Here is a 24,122-nt window from a genome sequence, read left to right as displayed (position 1 = left end):
TTTTGAGAGCCGTTAACTCCAAAATAGATTATTGGGTTTTTGGTTACAGGCACTATTCCCATCCTGAACCTTTGGGAAACGTTGCTCCCAATATTAATAGATTGATTATTAACAGTATGCAATAATCAGTCATACTCATCCAATTAAAATAAAACATAAATACAATACTATTGAAATCCAGTACTACCCTTAGTAAGTAATTTATACTTACAGCCCTTTTGTACAGTCACAGTTCATCGTCTGCATCAAATACATTTACACGTGCATAGAAGGTTAACAACATTTTTTTTGAGGAATTCATGCCTAAACATGAATCTTAATCATGCCTAAATACCACGCATAGCCGAAACACAATCATAGAGAGCCGCCAAAAATCATGAAACCCTAATTTAACAATAAGCAAATCGATTCTCCAAAATTACAGGATTTATACCTTGGGGATTTTCCTTAAAAACCCATCAGAATCGCTTCTAATTTCGCCGAAAAAGTCGCTGGAAAACGTCCATGGAAGACCGGGTTCTGGGTTACGGGTTTGGCTAGGTTGCACACACATGGGTCACGAGTTTCACCGATGATGATCCACGAAACCCACCGAAAATCGCGTCACTGGGCAGTCTCCGTTCGTCGGAGTTTGTTAATGGAGGATCGGGTTCTCACAGGTTCACGAACAGCCCTGGTTTTCTCTCTCAGGTCTGGCGGGTTGCAGGTCACGGGCTCGCCGAAAATTGGCTCCGCTTACTTCACCGGTGTCGATCCATGGAGGATCATACCTCCCTTGGCTACGGGTAGTCCAGTTCCATCTCCGGCTCCCTCTCTCCCGATCTCTCAGTCTTTGCCTCTCTCTCTCTCTCTGTGTTCGGTGAGAAGCAGAAGAACAGAACGAATGAAAAAAGAAAGAAGTGAAGAGAAGTAAGAAAGAAGAAGAGTGATGCGGGTCGGTTCTATAGGCTGGGGAGAGAGTGAGTCACAGGGTGAGTCACTGAGCAATGACGACAGTGATGAGTCATCAAATGAAATGATGACTTTATAAAATATCAGTAGATATTATAATTAACCTATGGTTAAGTTTCATCTTAGTTAATTTAACCTAGGTTAATCCATAGATATTTATTTAAAACTTACTAACTACATTTTTACCATAGATATTTCTCATAGATATTTTCATATCGGATCTTTACCATTTTAATCCAACTCATTAAAATTACAATCTATAAGTCCGTTTTGAGTCTAGTTCATCTCATTGATAATATTATTATCTCAATAATATTATAGTACCATAAATATATACCAAATATATATATTACATAATAATATTACACACGGTGAATATTATACATTAATATTATTCAATAATATTATTATATTAATTAGTCCACTGATTAATTCAGTTTGTCTATTTATTAATCTTGTAATATTATCAGAGTCCAATAATATTATTCTTTATTTATAAAATTACAATTTATAAATAATAAGACGAAAGAATATTTATTTTCATAAATATTCATATATCCCTTATTATTTATCGGGGATTAAAATATCGTGTTTAAAGCCACGTATTTTATTAACAGCTGGACGTGAATATTGTTTCCTACAACATTAAGCCGTTCGAGCGTCGAGTCTTGAGAATCGAACGTCAATTCTAGACTAGTCTATTTTATTTAGTCTTAAATTCTAATTTAAGATATTTTATGTAGTTACTAAAAATCTGGGGTGCTACAGAGTAAGTTTGATACAATAAAAGTAAGATTGGATTTTGACAACTTATTCGTAGTAGACAGTAAAGGAAGGAGTGGGGGCTTAGCATTGTTCTGGCAAAATGAATTCCAGGTAACAATAAAAAACTTTAGCCGGAGACACATTAACGCGATGGTATACTTTGCTGAATATGATATCCATTGGAAATTCACAGGGTTCTATGGACACCCAGAAGCTTGCAAGCTTGAAGTATCTTGCAACTTTTTCTCCACATACATGGTTACGCATTGGAGACTTTAACAAGATTCTAGAAGACCCTGAGAAGCAAGGGGGTGCAAGAAGACTGGGAGCCCAAATGGAGGAATTTAAACATTCCTTGGAATACTGTCAGCTAAGTGATATGGGCTTCACCGGCTCTCAGTTCACTTGGTTGAACATGAGACGTGATGATCAATTTACAAAAGAACGGCTTGATAGGGTGGTGGCTACCACATACTTTGCTACCTTCTTTCCTCAACTCACAATGGAAGTCCTTGCTGCACGTAATGTTGCACCTCTGCATGCCTCCACAGGTTGACTGGCAGGCAACGTAGCAGATGGCGACACTTTCGGTATGAAGCATGGTTGCAAAGGAAACCTGATTTCTAGCAGGTTGTCAAACAGGTGTGGAAAGAGAAGATCAGGCTCACGGAACCTTGGGGAACACTGAAAGAAAAAATCACTAGGAGCCAACATGCTTGTCAACAATGGAGAAAAACTACTATTGACCTAACAAAGTTACCATCGGACAGAAAACAAAGTGTTGGGGGACCCTCAAGGTGAGGGTGATGGATCTGATATGGAGGAAATCCATCAACTCCAGGGTGAGGTCAACAAATTAATAGAGTTGGAGTAGTTAAAATGGCAGCAGATGGCACGACAAGATTGGCACAAGCATGGTGATAAAAACTCTAAGTATTTCCATGCACACGTGAATCAAAGACGGAAGCATAACTTGATTAAGCAAATTACAGATGTGGAAGGGCTGGTGTGCACTGAACAACAGGATATTGAGAGAGCTTTATGTGTTACTATAAGCATATATTTCGGGCTCATATACCCGAGGGAGTGGAGCGATGTCTCTCAGGTCTGTCCAGAAAAATTACCAGTTAAATGAACGCCCAGCTCCTACAGCCTTGCACACCCGAGGAAGTCAGCACTGCTCTACAAAATATGGGGCTGTTTAAAGCATCAGGTCCGGATGGATTTTTGGCTACCTTCTATCAATAGAATTGGGCCAGCATTGGAGATGAAGTTTGTCATGCAATTTCAAATTTTATAAGTTTGGGCTATATGGATGTGGAGATTAATACTACGCATATTGTTTTAGTCCCTGAAAAACCAAACCCTACTTTGATGACTGATTTTCGCCCTATTAGTCTTTGTAATGTCATTTACAGGCTCACTTCTAAGGTGTTGGCTAATCACCTCAAAGTTTTTCTTCTGTACATAATTTCTCCAAATCATAGTGCATTTATTCCAGGGCGATTAATCTCTGATAATATACTTGCGGCCTATGAAACTTTGCATTCCATGCAAACCCGTCATTGGGGGCAAACGGGTTATGTGGTTGTGAAACTTGATATGAGTAAGGCATATGACCGGATAGATTGGTGTTTTTTGGATGAGGTTATACGAATCATGGGTCTTGCACATAAATGGCGTGGTTTGATTATGCAATGTCTAACATCAGTCCGGTTTTCCCTACTCATTAATGGGCAGCACACGAAGAAATTCCAACCTTCACGAGGAATTCAACAATGGGATCATCTCCCCCCTTACCTCTTTATTACCTGTGCTGAAGCTCTTAGCTCTCTCCTCTACCAAGATGCAACCTCGAGTTGGCTCACGGGAATCCCTTCTTCACCAAAGGGACATCGGTTGAACCACTTAGTCTTTGTGGATGACAGTTTGCTATTTTGCAGAGCTACTTCGAGAGATTGGGGGTGATTGTCCCAACTCTTAGAGTGCTATGAAAAGGCTTTGGGTCAGCAACTAAATAAAGAAAAAACTTCAATTTTCTTTAGTTGCAACATAAGCCAAGAGGCTCGAATGTGTATACTCAACTTATCTGGTGTCCCTAGTACATAAAGGTATGACGAGTATTTAGGTTTACCTGCACTTGTGGGAAAATCTCAGTTGAGGGAATTCAGATGTATCAAAGATAGGGTGTGGAAAAGGCTGTATGACTAGAAGAACAATTTCCTTTCTCAGGCAGGCAAAGAAATCCTTCTCAAAGCTGTGATCCAAGCAATTCCAATGTACAGTATGAGTGTCTTCCTCCTTCTTGTGGGGTTGAGTTCTAAAATAAACTCTATGATGCAAAAATTCTGGTGGGGGCATAAAGAGAATCAATCCATGCTCCATTGGATGAGCTGAAAGAAACTAAGATTCTCCAAAACAAAGGGCGAGTTAGTAAACCGTGACTTGAAGTGTTTCAACAAAGCTTTGCTAGCTAAACAGAGCTGGCGACTCCTACACAATCCTCACAGTTTGGCAGGTCAAATTTTAAAAGCTAAGTATTTCCCAAGGGGAAATTTTTTGGAGGCTAATATTGGACTATAACCTTCCTTCACAAGGCCCAGCATTTTGGGTGCAAAAGATCTTCTAAAAGAGGGTTTGATTTGGAGGATTGGGGATGGTAGAGATGTGCATATTTGGCGGGACAAATGGCTACCCACACCAACTTACTTATGCCATTCAATCCCCAAGGAAGGTTCTCCTTGAAAATGCCACAGTCAATGCCGGAATTCACCTAGACACTAAGTGGTGGAATGGGACGCTAATTAACACACTTTTTGTAAGGAGGAGGCGGAGACCATTTCACGTATTCCTCTGAGCAAATATGGTCACCCAGATATGTTGATATGGCGGGGGTCCTTTGCAGGCGAATTTATTGTGTGTAGTGCTAATCACATGGAGAAAGATCTCCAAGATGCCCACCGTGGAGAGTTCTCTCACCAATCAGCTTTGTACGCTTTGTGGAAGAGGATTTGGCGGATGAAGGTGACAAACCCAATCAAGATGTTTGCATGGAGGGCCTGCCATAATATCCTCCCCACAAAAGACAATTTGCACAAATGAGGTATGGACTTGGATCCTTTTTGTTTGTTTTGTAAGACTGAAAGGGAAATGGTGCGCCATGTGTTATGGGAATGTCCTTCGGCCAATGATGTGTGAGGGGCTTGTCGGAGGACAATACAAAAGTGCACTATTGCAAGAAATACATTTTCTGAGGTGATGGAGTATTTGTTTGAGAGGTGCACGCCTGAACAAGTAGAACTCAATGTTGAAATTACTAGAAGGATATAGTTTAGAAGGAACACGGTTGTCCATGGAGGGGAGATCTTATCCCCAAACACCTTGATATTTTCAGCTTGAAAGTTTATAGCTGACTACTGAGAAGCCATGGATAGAGATAATATGGTGAGGGAACCTGGTGACCTACAGGTACTGCATGTTACCTTACGTTGGAGACTGCCACCCTTAAGGACTTACAAAGCAAATTGGGACACTGCAATTGACTCCAAGCAGGGCAGAATAAGAGTTGGCTATATCGTGCGAGATTCACTTGGATTGGTGCTTGTTGTTGTACGTGATGGGACCTATGGTAGACCGAATCTTAAAGATTCCTTGCAAGTTCCAGATGGGCCAATCACAAGGTCAAGAGCGAAGAAGATCAAGGAAGCAATGCAGGGATTGGTGCAATCCACTTGGGTCGAGTCTGCAAATTTATCGAGCAAGACCCCAACATTCAAGATGGGCTTGAAAGAAGAAGAACCAACTTTAATCCATGTGATACAAGTGACAGATGAGAGCGGCATAGCCTAGTGGTTTAGTGCAGACTCTTTATTTCATTAAGTATAGGCGTGTGGGCCTATTTTTTTGTTTCTATGGTTGTAGGCTTTTAGGCCTATTTATTTCATTAAGTGGACTTCTTTTATTAGCTATAGAAGTGCAGTTTATGATGTTTTGGGCTTGAAGATGTTCAACACATGTCTTTTAATTGATGTAGGCCTTAGTAGGTTTATGGTTTCATGGAGAGGTTTTAAAAGGACTTGTAGCTGCATTTGCTAGACAAGTTGAATGTGAATGAAGTTTTTGTTCTTCATAGAAAACTTTTCAGTTTTCTTTACTGGTTCTTGATTGAACTAACAACTTATCAAAGGCAAACCCTTTGTGGCGTTCTCACCGAATCTAGGTTCTTGAAACAAGATTTCAACATGTCTAGATCTTCTTGACTTGATTCTTGGCTTTCTTGGGTAGGTTTCAATTTGATTGTGGGTTCAAGGGAGTTCGATCTCATGGGTTCACATCATTTGGTATCAGAGCTCAGGCTCCAAATTAGGTCTTATTTATCCTTTTTTTTTTCTTTTTTCTTTTTTAATTCCTGCATTTGGAGCTGCGATTCCTTCTTCATTCTTGTTAATTTCATGTGTTAGAATTCAGATCTGTCGTTTTCACAATTGATTATTCGTGTACTTGATTCAAGAATTCAAATCTACAAATTCTTTAATTGATTTTACAAACCTTTGCTTTAATTTTCAGATTTGAATCATTGCTTTAATTTTCAAATTTGACTATTTGCTTTAATTTCAAGATTTGAATCATTGCCTTAATTTCTAGATTTGAATCTTTGCCTTAATTTTCAGATTTGAATCTTTGCCCTAATTTCCAGATTTGAATCTTTGCTTCGATTTTCCAAATTTGAATCCTTGTTTTAATTTCCATATCTATAATTTTCCAGATTTGAATTCCATTTTCGTTATTGTTTGTCCTTTGTCTATTTCCGTTTCTTGTTGTTGATATCAAATCATTTTTTTTTTCGGAAATTGCAATTCAATATTGTTGCTTGTGACTGAATCTGTATTAAAAAAAGAAGAAGGAAAAGACAAAAAAGAAAAGAAAGAAATTTTGGAAATAGCTCTTTGATATACTTTGCAATCCAAAAATTGAAGTGATTTGGTGTTGATTGATCTTTATCTTCAAAAGGGTCGAATGTATCATCTTTAGTATCTTGTTTCCTAATTGCTCTTTCCTCGTACAAATTCTTTTAGATCCGTGTCATTTTATTTCTTTCTTGTTTCTGGAATCTATTGCTAGTTGGAATAATACAAGGTTGTGTCTTGATTTAGTTCAACTAGTTCTTAAAGAACTTGAAAGGGAAAACAAGTGAGGTGAAAGACCAAAAGAGTGAAAACACAAGTGGAGTGACAATATTTGAGTGTAAACAAGGGAGTGTGTGAGGTTTTACCACTAACATTTTTGTTTTGCAGTGCATTGAAAATGTCTCATAAGAGTGACTTAACACCTAAGGAGGAGGCGGATAATTCATTTTTTGTATTGCGGGCCATGGAACAACAGTTTCAATGGTTGAATTTGGTGTTGGAGGAGGTGAAGGATAGGATGGATCAGCAAGAAGTAGTGATTAGATATCTGCAAGGTGGACGAGGTAGGAGGAGACATGCGCCTAGCGTTAAAAATGAGTTTGAGAACGAATGAGATGATGATGATGAGGAAGACATACCATCTGAAGTTGGAATGGGTGGATTTGACAGACCTAGAGGAGGTAGGCGTGGAAGAGGACATGAGAGAAATCCAAGGGGTCAAGATGGGGTAGATAGGAACCTTGGGAGCATCAAAATGATACCATCTTTACAATGTATGACTGACCCTAAAGCCTATTTAGAGTGGGAGAAGAAAATAGAGTTGATTTTTGATTGTCACAATTATTCAGAGGAGAAGACAGTGAAGTTGGCAGTAATTGAGTTCACTGATTATGCAATTATTTTGTGCGATCAATTAATGACCAATAGGAGGAGTAATCATGAAAGACTTATAGAAACATGGGGTGAGTTGAAAGCTCTCATGAGGCGGAGATTTGTACCTAGCCACTACTATAGAGACCTCTATCAAAAATTACAAAACCTTACACAAGGGTCTAGGAGTGTAGAGGATTACCATAAGGAGGTGGAGGTGGCTATGATTTGGGCTAATGTAGAGGAGGATCGGGACGCCACAATGGCCAGATTTTTAATTGGTTTGAATAGGGACATAGCCAATGTAGTTGAGTTGCAATATTATGTGGAGATAGAAGACATGGTGCACATGGCTATGAGGGTGTAGAGGCAGTTAAAGAGAAAGGGGGCAGCAAGGTATACTTCAGTTTCTAGCACTCATTGGAAACCAAAGTGGGATAGAAATGATTAAGCTGTAGTAAAGAGGAAGGCCGAATCACCTAATGGAAAAGATGAGGGAACTAGCAAGATCAAACCCAAGGTAGATTTCAAACATTCAAGGAATAGAGATATTAAATGTTTTAAATGTTTGGGTTCCAAGCACATCGCGTCTCAATGTCCAAACAAGTGGGTGATGGTTATGAGAGACAATGGGAAGGTGATGACTGATAGTGAAGATGATAGTGATGAGATTCCCGAGTTGGTTGATGCTAGTGATGATGATGGAGTGAAATACCCTATAGAAGGTGAGTCTCTTGTTGCCAGGCGTGCTCTCAATACGCAAATTAAGATAGACGATATGGAGCAGCAGAGAGAGAACATATTTCATACTAGATGTTATGTAAACAACAAGGTGTGTAGTATGATTATAGACGGGGGAAGTTGCACCAATGTAGCTAGTACCACCCTAGTTGAAAAGTTGAGCTTACCTTTACTGAAGCATCCTAGACCTTATAAGTTGCAATGGTTGAACGAATGTGGGGAGGTCAAGGTCAATAAGCAAGTTTTGGTGGCTTTTACCATTGGGAGGTATAGTGATGAGGTGCTTTGTGATGTAGTTCCTATGCATGTTGGCCATATTTTGTTGGGGAGGCCGTGGCAGTATGTTAGAAGGGTGATTCATGACGGGTTTAAGAACAGGTACAACTTTGTAAAGCATGGAAAAACAATCAAGCTTGCTCCTTTAATCCCAAAACAGGTCTATGAGGACCAACTGAAGCTAAAAAGTGAGATTGAGCAAAAAAGAAAGGGTGAAGTCGAAACACAAGAAAGAAAAAGAGAGAGTGAAAAAGAAAATAGAGAGGTGCCTGAGAATAAAGAAAAAAGAGTGGAGTCATGAGAGAAAAAGGAAAGAGAACCTGTAGAGAGAAAAGGAAAGGCAAAGATGAGTTTTTATGCAAAGGAGAGTAAGGTTAAGAGGGCTTTCTTAGCAGACCAGACTATGATTTTTCTCGTTTACAAAGAATCTTATCTTAATCTTGATGAAACTAACCAATCTTTTTCTAGTTTGGTTGTTTATTTGTTGTAGGAGTTCGAGGATGTATTTCTGAAGGAGATGCCGAGTGGGTTGCCACCCATTAGAGGCAGTGAGCATCAAATTGATTTCATACCTCGAGCCATTATTCCAAACCAACTAGTCTATAGGAGTAATTCGGAGGAGACCAAGGAGCTTCAAAAGCAAGTTGAAGATTTGTTGAGCAAGGGGTACGTGAGACAGAGCATGAGCCCATGTGCAGTACCAGTGCTATTAGTGCCAAAGAAGAATGGGACTTGGAGGATGTGCGTTGATTGCAGAGCGGTCAACAATATTACGGTAAAGTACCGTCATCCCATTCCTAGATTAGATTATATGCTTGATGAATTGCATGGCTCATGTATATTTAGTAAAATAGATCTTAAAAGTGGATACCATCAAATTAGAATGAAGGAGGGAGATGAATGGAAAATTGCTTTTAAGACTAAATATGAACTTTATGAATGGTTGGTTATGCCATTTGGACTTACAAATGTGCCTAGTACTTTCATGAGATTAATGAACCATGTATTACGTGCGTTCATCGGCAAATTTGTAGTTGTGTACTTTGATGATATCCTAGTGTACAGCACGAACTTAGATGAACATATTGATCATTTGAGATGTGTGTTAGATGTGTTGAGATGTGAAAAGTTGTATGCTAATTTTAAGAAATGTACCTTTTGCATGGAAAAAGTTGTTTTTCTTGGTTATGTTGTTAGTACAAAAGGTATTGAGGTGGATGAAGAGAAAGTCAAGGCTATCAAGGAGTGGCCAATGCCTAAAAGCATCACTGAGGTAAGAAGCTTTCATGGTTTAGCTAGCTTTTATAGGCGTTTTGTTAAGGATTTTAGCACCATTGCTGCACCACTCACTGAAATAATTAAAAAGAATGTTGGATTTCATTGGGGGAGTGATCAAGCGAATGCATTTGCTACTATTAAAGAAAGGTTATGTTCTACACTTGTGTTAGCATTACCTAACTTTAACAAAACTTTTGAGATTGAATATGATGCCTCAGGAATAGGAATTGGAGCCGTTTTAATGTAGGATAGGCGGCTCATACCCTTCTTCAGTGAAAAGCTAAGGGGGGGCGGCCTTGAATTACCCCACTTATGAAAAAGAACTTTATGCTCTTGTTCGCACTCTAGAGACATGTCAGCACTACCTTTGGCCTAAGGAATTTGTGATCCACACCGATTATGAATTATTAAAGCATCTCAAGAGTCAAGGTAAATTAATTAAGCAACATGCTAGAAGGATTGAATACATCGAGACCTTTCCCTATGTCATCCGTTACAAGTAAGGTAAGGAGAACATTGTTGCTGATACTTTATCACGGAGGTATGTACTTCTTACTTCTCTGAGTGCTAAAATGCTTGGGTTTGAATATGTGAAAGACGTGTATGCCAATTACGTTGATTTTTCTGATGTGTATATAGCGTGTGATAAAGCGGCATTTGGTAAGTTTTACAAGCATGATGGTTATTTGTTTAAAGAAAGCAAATTGTGTGTGCCAAATTGTTCAATGCGTGAATTATTGGTGCGCGAGGCACATGGTGGGGGATTAATGAGACATTTTGGTGTGAGGAAAACCTTAGAAATTTTACATGAACATTTCTTTTGGCCTAGGATGAGAAGAGACGTCACCCGAATATGTGGTAGGTGTATTACATGTCACAAGGCCAAATCTAAGGTTTTACCACACGGGTTGTATACACCCTTACCTGTTCCTAGTGAGCCATGGGTAGACATATCTATGAACTTTATTTTGGGGCTTCCTAGGACAAAAAAAGATAGAGATTCTATTTTTGTGATAGTGGACATATTTAGTAAAATGGCACATTTCATTCCATGCCATAAAACAGATGATGCTACTAACATAGCTGATTTGTTGTTCAAGGAAATAGTGCGACTCCATAGTGTACCTAGGAGTATTGTTTCTGATAGAGATGTTAAATTCCTTAACTACTTTTGGAAGGTTTTGTGGGGAAAATTAGGTACCAAACTTTTATTTTCCATTGCTTGTCATCCACAGATTGACGGACATACTGAATTAGTCAATAGGACTCTAACTCAACTCTAACGCACTGTCATTGAAAAGAATTTGAAAACTTGGGAGGACTGTTTACCATTTATAGAGTTTGCATATAATAGGATGCATACTACTACTTCTCATTCTCCCTTTGAAATTGTTTATGATTTTAATCCACTTACTCCTTTAGATTTGATGCCTTTACCTATTGATGAAATGAGTAGTTTGGATGGACACAGGAAGGCCGAATTGGTGAAGTCAATTCATGAGAGGGTACAACTTCAAATTGTGCAGAAGAATGAAAAGTTTGCTTCCCAAGTCAATAAAGGGCGAAAGCGTGTCATCTTTGAACCAGGAGATTGGGTTTGGGTTCACATGCACAAAGAAAGATTCCCAGCCCATAGAAGGACTAAATTGCATCCTCGAGGCGATGGACCTTTCCAAATCCTTGAGAAAATTAATGATAATGCTTATAAAGTGGATCTTCTCGGTGGGTATAATGTCTCTGCTACTTTCAATGTTTTTTTATCTTTCTCCCTATGATGCAGGTGATGATTCGAGGTCGAATCATTTTGAGGAGAGGGGGAATGATAGGCCCCATGGTAGTCCGAATCTTAAAGATCCCTTGCAAATTCCAGATGGGCTAATCACAAAGTCAAGAGCGAAGAAGATCAATAAAGCAATGCAGGGATTGGTGCAATTCACTTGGGCCGAGTTTACAAATTTATCAAGCAAGACCCCAACATTCAAGATGGGCTTGAAAGAAGAAGAACCAACTTTAATCCATGTAATACAAGTGACAGATGGGGGCGGCATAGCCTAGTGGTTTAGTGCAGGCTCTTTATTTCATTAAGTATAGGCGTGTGAGCCTATTTTTACGTTTCTATGGTTGTAGGCTTTTAGGCCTATTTATTTCATTAAGTGGACTTCTTTTATTAGCTATAGAAGTGTAGTTTATGATGTTTTGGATTTGAAGATGTTCAGCCCATGTCTTTTAATTGATGTAGGCCTTAGTAGGTGTAGGGTTTCATGGAGAGGTTTTAAAAGAACTTGTAGCCGCATTTGCTAGACAAGTTGAATGTGAATGAAGTTTTTGTTCTTCATAGAAAATTTTTTAGTTTTCTCTACTTCTTCTTGATTGAACTAAGAACTTATCAAAGGCAAACCCTTTGTGGCATTCTCACCGAATCTAGGTTTTTGAAACAAGATTTCAACGGGTCTAGATCTTCTTGACTTGATTCTTGGCTTTCTTGGGTAGGTTTCAATTTGATTGTGGGTTCAAAGGAGTTTGATCCCACGGGTTCACATCAGTACGTCTTTTGGTGGAGGCCTCGGTTGATCTAGTTGTAGTTGAGGCACTTGCAACCTTGCGCATGATCGAGTTTTGCAGAAATAGGGGCTTTAGATCACTCATTTTGGAGGGTGATTCATTACAAGTGATGAACGCTATTTCCAAACTTGGGTTGAATAGATGCATGTATGGGCATGTTATAGTTGATATTCAACAGGTCCTCCATGGCTTTCACAGTTGGAAAATAAGTCATACCAAACGAGGGGACAAATTCAGTAGCACATCGTTTGGATAAAGATGGAGTTCATCAGGCATCAGACCATAGTTGGATAGGTTGTATCCCGGACAGTATTAGGGATGTTGTATTATCAGAGATCCCATCTCTGGTTCTTTAGAGCTTTTGATTCTCGTGTTGTTTTCAAGCTATGAATGAATTCAGTACCATTTTCAAAAAAAAATAAAAAATAAAAAATAAACACGTTGTACTCTAGGTTAGATCCCTCTCTCCACATCACTGATATTATGTAATTTGAATAGATAGTAAATAATAAATATTTTATTAAATATCTAAATGTGATAAATTTGACGGACAATTTTTAACACTTGATTTGATTGATCACATATTTAATGTGTAGGGGATTAATTATTTAAATTGAAAGTACAATAATTAAATTAACACGTTTATCCGAAGGTGATATTTGTTATTTTTCCTTTCTATATAGTCTTCTTTTTTTTTAATAGATTTTCTATGTAGTCTAAAATTCTTGTAATTCTCTCTTTGAGCTTAATGCATGCCACTTGATTAAAATAAATAACATATTTATATAAACAAATATTAGGGAAAACTATATTTACTATTTCTAATTACTACCATTCTATTTACAATGTCCCTTGATATTTTAGTTTTTGCAATATCTCATAATCTATCATTGAAGTTGCAATGTCTTTTCCACCCCTAAAATGACAAAAATATTCTAAAATAAATAAATAAAAATTAAAATTGAAACAAGGAAAAAATTAGAAAAGGAAAAAGAAAAAAAAAATAATATTTTTGATTTTTTTTTGTTTTTTTTCTTTCTATAAAATTAAAATATTTGGAAAAATTGCAAATATAATAATAATTAGGGGATAAATATATTATCCCCAAACTACATTCTTTTTTGAAAAATATTATTTTGTATTCTCTTATCATTCTTCTATTATTATCCACTGATGTGACATTATCAATTTACCATTGATTTTCTTTTTTCTTTTTTTAAATATTGATTTAAAGGTGAATTCACAATGCCATGTCAACACATCTTTTTTTTGTTATATATATATTAATTTTGCTTAGGTGTTGTAAAAAAACACTTACAATAGGTTTTTCAACTATTTGGGTTTCTTTGTTTCCACTTGTTTGATAGAATTCAATTCTAAAAAAAAAAAAAACAGAAAGAAAGAAAAGGAGAGAGAGAGAGGAGGGAAATATTTGGGGGAAAAAATTTTTGGGGAGAAAATGGATATTCTGTTTTGTTCTAAACGCTGTTGTTGAAATTTATGATTTATGATTTTCTTTTCTTAAAAAAAGGGGCTGAGGTGGCGTGGTGCCTGGACTCTCGAGGGTCAAGGGTGCGCCGGGTAGAATTACTGGAAACGTACAGCTAAAACAACTCCATGGCCATGGACCCAGCCACCTTCGAAACCTTAACCCCATCTCGCTTCATCACCTTCACCTTCCCTCACCCCTCACGTCCCACCTCGCTTCTCCGAGTCGCCGTTCTCGACTCCCCGCTCCAACCTCCCGACTCACCCCAAGTCGCCGCCATGTTCGTCCCGGAGCACCGCGAACCCGACTGGATCTTCTCCACCGAGTCCGGTCACCTCCAGCTCCTCCTCAGCTCTCCCGGCGTTTCACGCCTAATCCTCATCGGAAACCCACCCATTAACGATCATTGTTTGCCAACGATTTGCGGCCGCCCGATCAACAACAATACGCGCGGCCTCGAGGTGAGCTTGAAACCTCTTTTGCTTGCGTTATCTCCAAAATCATCGTTCGAAAATGGAATTCCCGAGATACCCATTTTGAGATACGAGGATAATGTGGTTTGTAGTGTGGTATTAGAGCATTGTGTTGGCTCTTTTGCTGGTGAAATGCTGGTTGAGGATGTGGAAATTGAGAGTGGTAGTAGTGAGATGGGTGAGTGTGTGAAGAGGGAGTTTCGGAGGCGATTGAGGTTCAAGAGGATGCCAAATTTGCTTCAGACGGAGATACGTGTTGTTCCAGAGGATTTTGGTTCCGGTCATGTGGGGATTGGAAAGGTTGAGTTCAGACCTGATATTGAGGTTTTGGTGCATCCTTACCTGGCGCCAATGGTGGCCAGTCTTTCTTTGATCAGTTGTTCTATTGATGAACGGATTCAAAGCCGGTTTAGGCCGAAAGCTTTGTGTATTGGTGTGGGGGGTGGAGCTTTGCTTGCTTTTCTGAAATCCCAATTGGGTTTTGAGGTCGTCGGGGTGGAGGCTGATGAAGAGGTTTTGAGGGTTGCACGGCAGTTTTTCGGTTTGGATGGTAATGATTCTATCCGGGTTATCGTTGGAGATGCAATAAATGTTATAGAGAAACTTGCAGATCGTGCAAATGGGCACAATTTGTGTTGTTTTGGTGCTAATGAGGCAGAGAATGGTAATTGCTTGTATGATGGCAATGATGTCAATAACAAGTTTGATGCTATTATGGTTGATTTGGATTCTAGTGATGCTGCTTCTGGTACAAGTGCTCCACCTTTGGAATTTGTCAAGAAGCATGTTCTTTTGGCTGCTAAATTGGTTCTTTGTGATTTTGGGATTCTCGCTGTAAATGTCATTTCTCCAAATAGGTCTTCCTATGAGAAATTGATACAAGATTTTCGGGAGGTTTTTCATGATCTGTACGAGATAGACATAGGAAATGGGGAGAATTTTGTTCTAGTTGCCACAATGTCACCTACTATGTCTTCCATTAGTGATTGTGATAATTCTTTTCTAATCAGATTGAGATTGGTTGTTTCAGGAGTACACATGGATTCCCTAAGGAAGATTTGAAACCAAATGGTCTATGGAAGTTGAAGATTATAATTTTTCAATGCTGACTGTTATTTTGTGGTTTGCAAATCGTTAGGGAAATTGACAAAAAACCAGAGCTTTGCCCCTGAAAAGAAGAAATGGCAGTAGAAATTTTAGGAATTCTGGTTCCATTGAATGAATATATTGTAGAACCACAAAGACACCTGCTGTGTGAGGAAAAGTGATATATACTCATAACTCATAACTCTCTTCAAGCTACTCTGGAGTTACCTTCATTCCTGCGGCTTTAGTAGGAAGAAAATTATGGTTGCTAGGCACACAGAGATTGATGATTTGAAGGATTTGGAAGGAACAGTGATCTTCCGAAGCCTTTTGAGGTAACAAAGTTTCCTTATATCTGATTTTGAATTTTCAATGGCTGTTGGTGCATTACATCTTTGTTCTCAGCAATATGCATTAAAATACAGCTAATTACATATTAGTGCTCCCTGTCAGAGATAAATGGAATCTCAATAGGTTTATGATAAGTATGAAAAATGTTCCTTGGAAATTTTCTAGAATTTTGTCCTTTGATGTAGAGTTACAAGCCACTCTTTCCCCTTTGGTATGCTTAGATTTGAAACACATTAGTCATGGACCAAATTAAATGATGTTTTTAGCTGCTAAATTTTGTCTCCAATCTTAGAAATCCTTTTGCAGAGGCACAGAGTTGATGGTTAATACTAGTGGGAAACATATTATTAGCAAGTTGCTTTCTTGGCTTGGACATTATATGAATTTTGATTCTAAAATTTTTGATATTTGTTTATCTTTAAGTTGGAAACCACAATTTTCAAAGTTTTCTAATAATGGCTCCAGCTAATCTGTTTTTGTTGAATTTGCAGGCCGTTTAAGGCAATAATCTTCTGCCTGTGTTTTTTTAGTTGACTGGAGAAATGTACCAGATACCATGAGAGTCTGTCAAGCTAAGCTCAGTTTCATCTTATCTACGTTTCTTCATTTCTTTTTTTTTCATAAAAAAAAGAGTAAACGAAATATCATTAAAAGTGCAACGCAAGTATCATGCAGGAAAAAACACATAGTTAGAAAGAGAAAATAAGTTAAGAAAATTATGAAAACTAAACATATTAAAATCTAGAGCAGCTGTCCAATGATAAAGAGTTTTGAACACAAAGGACGTAAGTTCTGTCACCGTGCTCTCACTATTTTCAAAACTTCTATCATTTATTTTCCAAAAAAAAGACACCACAAAATGGAGGACGTCACCATCTTCCACATTGGTGCACTTTGAAGATTGCTTACCAACCTCCTCCTGCCTGCGAAAATGTCTACTACTCTCTTAGGAATAATCCAACCCGGCTGAAATTAGCACTCCACAAGGCACTAACGATTGGAAAATGGTGAAAGGGATAATCCACCGACTTCCAACTCCTCTTACTCATATAATACCAATCAACCATAATAACATGTCGTTTTTCGAAGTTATCTATAGTGAGGATTTTTCATGAGAATGTTTTTGTTATGGTTTGATAAAAGTGTATTGGCTAGAACTGGAAGTACCAACCTATGAACCTAAGTTTAATAGAGAATGGACAATTTGAAACTTATTATTTTCTACTGCTTCATATCTTATTTGTAGATTCAATTAAGAGTGGAATCAATAATTGGAAGATGAGAGCCACCATTTAGAGTGAGTTCTTCCAAAATTGTCATGAAATTGAAGGTTCATTGTTCCCCGAGAGAATTGAGTCCCTTTTTATTTGGATTCTTTCATTATTGAGTGGTGGGACGAAAATCAATTCAAATGAACTAAGAAAATCTTTGAATTCACGCTGCTAAAGTGATTGGGCAACCAATATTTTAGAACGTTCAAACTAAAAATCAACAGCCTATTCCTCTTCAAATTGACCAAAAGACCAAAAAAAAAAAGAACAAAAAAAAAAGAAAACAGTTTTTAACTGTCAACCGGGGAAAAGAGTAATGTTACAAACAACCGTCAACTGGGGAAAAGAGTAATGTCACAAACTATACAAATATCTTACAAAGCTGACGTGACAAGGTTTAATAGTTCTTAATCGTTTTTATCACATCAATTCTATTTGATATTTGTGAGATGTTTATGTGATATGTAACATTACTCGAAAGAAAATTGTCACCAATGGCGGCACTCCAAAACGTCTACATTCTTTGGCACTCACCATCATAACTTACGAGTTGACGACCTTGAGCTTGGTTTGATAGGAGGGAATCCAAACAAATTCAGTATGTTTAGACTTCAATGGAGTTTCTAAGCGTTGAATTCAAAATACTATTCTCAGTCTATCATCTTATCTCTCTCTATCTATCTCTTCTAAGAATCTATGGCAGTAGATGTAGAGACCCATTTATTTAGATTTTCTATAATAACTTTAATGAAGTTTATAAAATTCTAAATAGTATTTTTTAACTAAATGGTTCAAAATTTACCATTACTAGCATACAAATTAGTGGCCAAGAATAAGAAACCTTTAGAGGTGTTATAGTAAAATGAAAAATTCTGAACATTTTAATCAAAATCAGCGATGGTCCACTAGCAATCAATTTATCATTCTCGGCTAAGATTGCGTTTACATTGTAATTTCGCATATCAAAAGTGCAACTTTAAATTAAATAACAAAAAATGTATTATATGGGACTTCATTTTCTAAAAATTATGATTTAAAAACGTAAAAAATTTTATATTTTCAAATTACAGGTATGAGGTGCATACGTTTTAAAAAATATACGATTTTTTAAAATTTAATTGTAATTTTACCAAATGTTTAATTGGATTTTTAAAAATTAAAACTTTGAAATGACATCTTTTAAAAATTAATATTTTAATTTTGTTTTTTTAAAAAATAAAATTACTATTATTAAATCGCAAGTTTTAAAATATAAACCCAAAAAGACCCTATGGGTCTCGCTATATATATCCTCTCTCTTTTCTTTGTTGTAATAATCAAGCAGGCTTATGGAGATCCAACGAGAGAATCGCAACATCCATGATAACCAACGCCGCCAATTGGCAGCCAAGTACGAGCTGAAGCACAAGCTGTTCAAGGCGTTCCTGAGAGATCCTGATCTCCCCACCGAGGCTCGGGAACAAATGCAGTTGAAGCTGGCCAAGTTGCCCAGAAACAGCTCCTTCACGCGCATCAGAAACCGGTGCATCTTCACGGGCCGCTCTCGTGGTGTGTACCAGCTCTTCCGGATGTCCCGTATCGTTTTCCGTGAACTGGCGTCCCGGGGTGCTCTCAACGGCATTAAGAAAGCGTCTTGGTAGAGAAGTAAGGAGAATTGGGTTGTTTTGTTAGATTGAATGAATGAATTTGTGTCTTTGAATTGACTTATGTGTTTGTCTGATTTTGGATTTTTTTTTTGAATGGTGGGCGAATGGGTTTATGAAACTGAAATTGATATGGGTTGGCATGGAATTTGCATGGAATTTTCAGTACATAATTGGAACCAAAATAAAAGAAATGTGGTAGAATACATTTCATATTGAACTTTTAATGATTTCTGTAAACAATACTACATATCTGATATGTGTGGAATGCAAATGGATGGCGTAACTGTTGACGATGATGTGTGAGTATTGGATTGTGTTGTTGTTGTTGAAGGTTTTGATGAGATTAATTGAAAGTTGCGATTTTAATTTGATACGACAGATGGGAAGACTTTGGTGTTTGTTACTTTGTAAAAAACACTGACTTGCTTGGATTTTCTTTTCATATTTTTTAGTACTTTACTTTGAATTTGGGTAGTACCCTTTGGAAAAGGGGCCTAATGAGAAAGAATAGTGTTGGGACAGTTTTCGATTAGTGACGTGTCAACACCTACAAAAGAGAAAACAGTTAAAGCACAAGAGCTTGTCGGAGTGGGCTGGCGGGGAATAGCTCCGATGCCTAAGTCAGTTATCACTCTTGAGGTGGATAATGACCAAATCACAAGAGAGTAAAGAAAAAGAAAAAAAGAAAAGAAGAAGAAGTCCCTCATACATGGAAGAGTAGGGTTTATATAGGTCTTGGGTTCCGTTGAGTGTTGCGTGCTCAGTAGGCATAATCCCCGTACCCCTAAATTACGGGATTGAGGGCGTGGCTCGATCATAGTTGGTGGAAGTACAACCTTCGTACCCCCCAAATCATGGGATTGAGGTATGGTGAGTAGATCGCTTCCGGCTTCTCTGATCAGGTTAGTTGGTGACAGAATCCCGGGTTCCCTAGAAGTCAGGATCTAATCCTGGAATTTATGCTGACAAACAGATTTTCTAGTGATTGGGATGGATGGTTGGATCTGATCCTGATCGGTAGTAAGCTGTGAATAACGAGATGTGATATTGGGCTTAGAGTGGTGAGCTTTGATAGCGGATTCCGATCACTTGTAGGCTTTAACTGGTTGATCTTCTGTGATTGCAGTTTGGGCTGCCAGCCAAATTCCCAACAAGTAGTAAATAGGATTTCATTTTCTTGCTTTTGTATGAAGATTATTTATGCTGACAAACAGATTTTCCAGTGATTGGGATGGATGGTTGGATCTGATCCTGTTCGGTAGTAAGCTGTGAATAACGAGATGTGATATTGGGCTTAGAGTGGTGAGCTTTGATAGCAGATTCCGATCACTTGTAGGCTTTAACTGGTTGATCTTCTGTGATTGCGGTTTGGGCTTTTAAGCTGCCAACCAAATTCCCAACAAGTAGTAAATGGGATTTCATTTTCTTGGTTTTGTATGAAGATTAAAGTGAATTCTATCGCATTTTCTTCTACCTAGTATTGTTTTAAATGAGTGAAATCAATTGAAAGTCAAATTATTTTAAACCTATATAACCCAATTCTTTGTAGAATTGGTTCTTTGGTGTGTGGATCCATAACTTAGCAAATTAATGCAACGACTATGTATATTTATATGCCACCTCTACTCTACTTTTGACGCTGAATGTTCATGCTCATGCTGCATTGAAAACATTATCTAACTTGAACTCTACACTCATAAACCTTGTTTGATGAGCTTGTACTGGCTTTTAATAGTATTGTAGAGCATCTCCAGCAACAGGAGCTAAAAATACCTAGTGAAAAAGTGTAATTCTCTATTTTACATACTGTTTTTTCTATACACTTCAACAGATTCTCTATTCTATTCTTTACTTTATTTTAAGTATTATTTTCTTTTCTTTTTTTTTTTTCTTTTTAATTTTTTTTTATTATATTCCTCACAAAACCCTTTGTTCCTCTTATTCTCTCCTTTACCATGCTCACCATCGTTTTCATACCCATCGAACATCATGACCATCATCAACCAACATCACAGCCATAAAAAAGAAAGAACACAAGAAACCCACTATCCATAAATCAAATTTGAACTTTAGAACACAAAAATTTTGGACCTACGGAGCTTCAAATATAGTTGTAACTTGTTGGAGCTCACAGATCGGAGCGATCATTGAAATCGGAGGCTAGGCGGGAGGCGATGAAACAACTTTGTTTTCATGGTCATCATCTGGAGCTGTCTCGCCTTCTCCTCTGTGAAGCAACCTAGGGCTTACTGGGAACACTTTGGATTTTGGTCAAGATTCGGGTCTAATTTTTTCTCCCGCTTCTCGGAGCCATTGTGTATCTTCTCTTTTCTTTTGGAATCAATGTAGTCGGGCTCGGATGACCACTCGAAGAGTGGTTCAACTTCCTCGAATTTATTCTACAAAATTCATTGTGGAAGGAGAAGAGAGATGTTTTGGGCGTGTAAGAAAGAAGAAGAAAGAATGATTATTTTATTCCTACCTAGTGCTACAGTGAGGATGAGGAGGATGAGGATCCCCTCAAATTCTTTTTAAATTTGAGATTCTCAAATGTTCTAATCTTGGCCGTCCATTAGATCCAAAGGTAGAAAACTTGCCACAATTTTGCAGCTTCCCAAGCAAAATTTGTTTCCCTCCAAAAAAGATTGTCCTTCCTAGCTTCAGTCATTTTGTCTTCCTCAAGCAAACCTGAGAAAAGAGATTAGCTTTTGCTGTAGAAATTACTTCTTTCTCAAGCACATGAAGGGGAGAAAAAAAATCTTCTTCGGTTCTTCAGAGAACCCAAACCTTAGAATTTATAGAAGCATCTTCTTCGGTTCTTCAATTCTTCCTCAAGCAAACCTTTTCTTGGGAAAAAATCACAGTAAAGACTTTCTGCAGCCAAAAAAAATCTTCTCCGTAAGAACTCTCCTAATCTCATGTATTTCCCTCTTATATATATATATATATATATATATATATATATATATATATATTTTCACGGAGAAGACTTCTTTCGTCTTTTTGTTTTTGGTATTCACTATGAATCTTTATCCGTCAGCCTATGACTACAGAACATTTCAATGCCAGATAATGTACTAAATTTGTTGCACTGACAAAGTAATATCTACGTGGTCAAGAAAAAAAATTCCATATTTAGAATGTACTTACAAAACAAGAAACTTGAAGTATACGGGAAATATATATGTCAAGAAAGAGTAAATAAGAGCTGATTTTTATTCGGAAAATCAAATGAACCTCCTGTTCATAACGATATATAACATTCAAACCATCAATGTAATTGCTAAAATTATTTAGCTTACAGGAGTGATAAATGGTATGGGATGAGGATACCAATATAGATATAGTCCACAAATGGTTGAATTTGGGCCATAACACATCCATGTAAAGGACATTTATTCTAATAATACTGATGGTCTTAGTGCTTCAAATTCCACTATAGTAAATGAAAATTGTGTTTGGTTATGCAGAAATTGTATTGACATGATATCAGAAATTGTGTTTGGGTTTGTTGATATATTGGAAATTTTGTTATCATTGTAATGTTATGTTGGCATATTTTGATTTTTATTTATTTTGATTGAAAATGACAGAAATTTACTTTTAGACCAAAAAGAAAAAGAACCAAAAAAGAAAAGAAAAAAATGAATGGATGGCATCGTGGGTGATTCCTCTCCCAATGTGAATAGCCAAACAGATTGGACACCTCATGTTGATATGGAATTTAATACTCTAAAGGACACATGGAAGCATTGTAGAAATTATGGAAAGCAAATGGGTTTTGGTGTGAGGAAAGGTTTTCTAAATAAAAGTAAGTCGGAAAAATAACATCAAGGGGATTTACTTGTTGTGAGGAAGGTGTTCGAAGAGTAGACAAGCAAAATCATCTTTACACTTGTCATCGAGACGAAGTAAGGACTGATTGTGCTCTACAGTTGCATGTTTCATTAGTACGAGAGACTGGAAAGTATAAGGTTTATGATTTTGTAGCCGAACATAATCATCTCCTGCATCTTGAAGAAACCATTTATATAATGAGATCGCATCGTAAAACGTCAGAAGTTCATGCATTTGAAATTGATTTGGCATGTGCTTCTAGAATCTCTCCTAAGGCAACCCATGCGCTGATGAATAGAGAAGCTGGTGGTAGGGCAAATCTTGGATATACTGAGCTTGATAAAAAAAACTATCTTCAAACAAGATGGCAAAATAACTTGATTTATGGTGAAGTAGGAAGCTTATTGGAGTACTTTCAAGAACAAATTAATAAAAATCCAACATTTCATGATGCAGTCCAATTAGATATTGAAGAAAAAGTAAGCAATCATTCTTGCATCAACCCAAAAAATGTTGGTAATTTTTTCTTCAGTATCTAATTGGACTGCATAATGAAATGCTGGATTTTTATTAATTTGTTCTTGAAGTACTTCAATAAACTTCCCGCTTCCCCATACATCAAGTTCCTTTGCCATCTTGTTTGAAGATAGTTTTTTTGATCAAGCTCAGTATATCAAAGATTTGCCCTACCGCCGGCCTCTCTACTCATCAGTGCATGGGTTGCCTTAGGAGAGATTCCAGAAGCACATTCCAAATCAATTTCAAATGCTTGAACTTTTGACATTTTACGATGCGACCTCATCATATAAATGGTTTCTTCAAGATGCAGAAGATGATTATGTTCGGCTACAAAATCATAGACCTTATACTTTCCAGTCTTTCGTACTAATGAAACATGCAACCGTACAGCACAATCAGTCCTTTGTCTCGATGACAAGTGTAAAAATGATTTCTCTTGTCATTACTCTTCGAACACCTTCCTTACAACAAGTAAATCCCCTTAATGTTATTTTTCCATTTGACTTTTATTTAGAAAACCTTTCCTTACACCAAAACCCATTTGCTTTCCATAATTTCCCCAATGCTTCCATGCATCCTCCAAAGTATTAAATTCCATATCAACGTGAGGTGTCCAATCTGTTTGGGTATTCACATTGGGAGAGGAATCACCCGCGATGCCATCCATCCCCCCCTTTTTTTTTGTTCTATTTCTTTTTGGTCTAAAAGTAGATTTTTGTCATTTACAAAAAAAAAAAATCAAAAAAAAAATCAAAATATGCCAACATAACATTACAATGATAACAAAATTTCCAATATATCAACAAACCCATTTAAACATAAAACATCATAATATCATGTCAATACAATTTCTGCAAAACCAAACACAATTTTCATTTAATGTAGTGCAATTTGAAGCACTAAGACCATCTGTATAATTAGAATAATTGTCCTTTACATGGATGTGTTGTGGCCCAAATTCAACCATTTGTGGACTATATCTATAATAGTATCCTCATCCCATATCATTTATCACTCCTGTAAGCTAAATAATTTTAGCAATTACATTGATGATTTGAATGTTATATATCGTTCTGAACATGAGGTTCATCTGATTTTCC

The 24,122-nt window shown here is 37.3% G+C and overlaps 2 protein-coding genes across 2 annotated transcripts; both read left to right on the top strand.

The window, feature by feature from the left end:
• Positions 1-13,899: 13,899 nt before the first annotated feature.
• LOC133879373 (uncharacterized) lies at positions 13,900-16,341 on the top strand. The gene is made up of 2 exons (XM_062317913.1): positions 13,900-15,733; positions 16,241-16,341. Exon 1 carries the CDS (start codon positions 13,968-13,970, stop codon positions 15,372-15,374), a length of 1,407 nt encoding a protein of 468 aa, XP_062173897.1. The 5' UTR covers positions 13,900-13,967; the 3' UTR covers positions 15,375-15,733; positions 16,241-16,341.
• A 1,978-nt stretch (positions 16,342-18,319) lies between these two features.
• On the top strand, positions 18,320-18,890 carry LOC133880140 (small ribosomal subunit protein uS14m). Its single transcript, XM_062319028.1, has one exon. It carries the CDS (start codon positions 18,349-18,351, stop codon positions 18,658-18,660), a length of 312 nt encoding a protein of 103 aa, XP_062175012.1. The 5' UTR covers positions 18,320-18,348; the 3' UTR covers positions 18,661-18,890.
• Positions 18,891-24,122: the final 5,232 nt, after the last annotated feature.

Source organism: Alnus glutinosa, chromosome 10 (assembly GCF_958979055.1).
Source record: "Alnus glutinosa chromosome 10, dhAlnGlut1.1, whole genome shotgun sequence".
Classification (NCBI taxonomy): Eukaryota; Viridiplantae; Streptophyta; class Magnoliopsida; order Fagales; family Betulaceae; genus Alnus; species Alnus glutinosa.
Note: the sequence above shows the minus strand (reverse complement) of the source record. Positions and strands in the feature narration are given on the sequence as shown.

What these genes read in the sequence shown, in the direction of transcription:
- LOC133880140 (XM_062319028.1), top strand. Translation starts at nt 18,349, where the DNA reads ATGGAGATCCAACGAGAGAATCGCAACATCCATGATAACCAACGCCGC.
- LOC133879373 (XM_062317913.1), top strand. Translation starts at nt 13,968, where the DNA reads ATGGCCATGGACCCAGCCACCTTCGAAACCTTAACCCCATCTCGCTTC.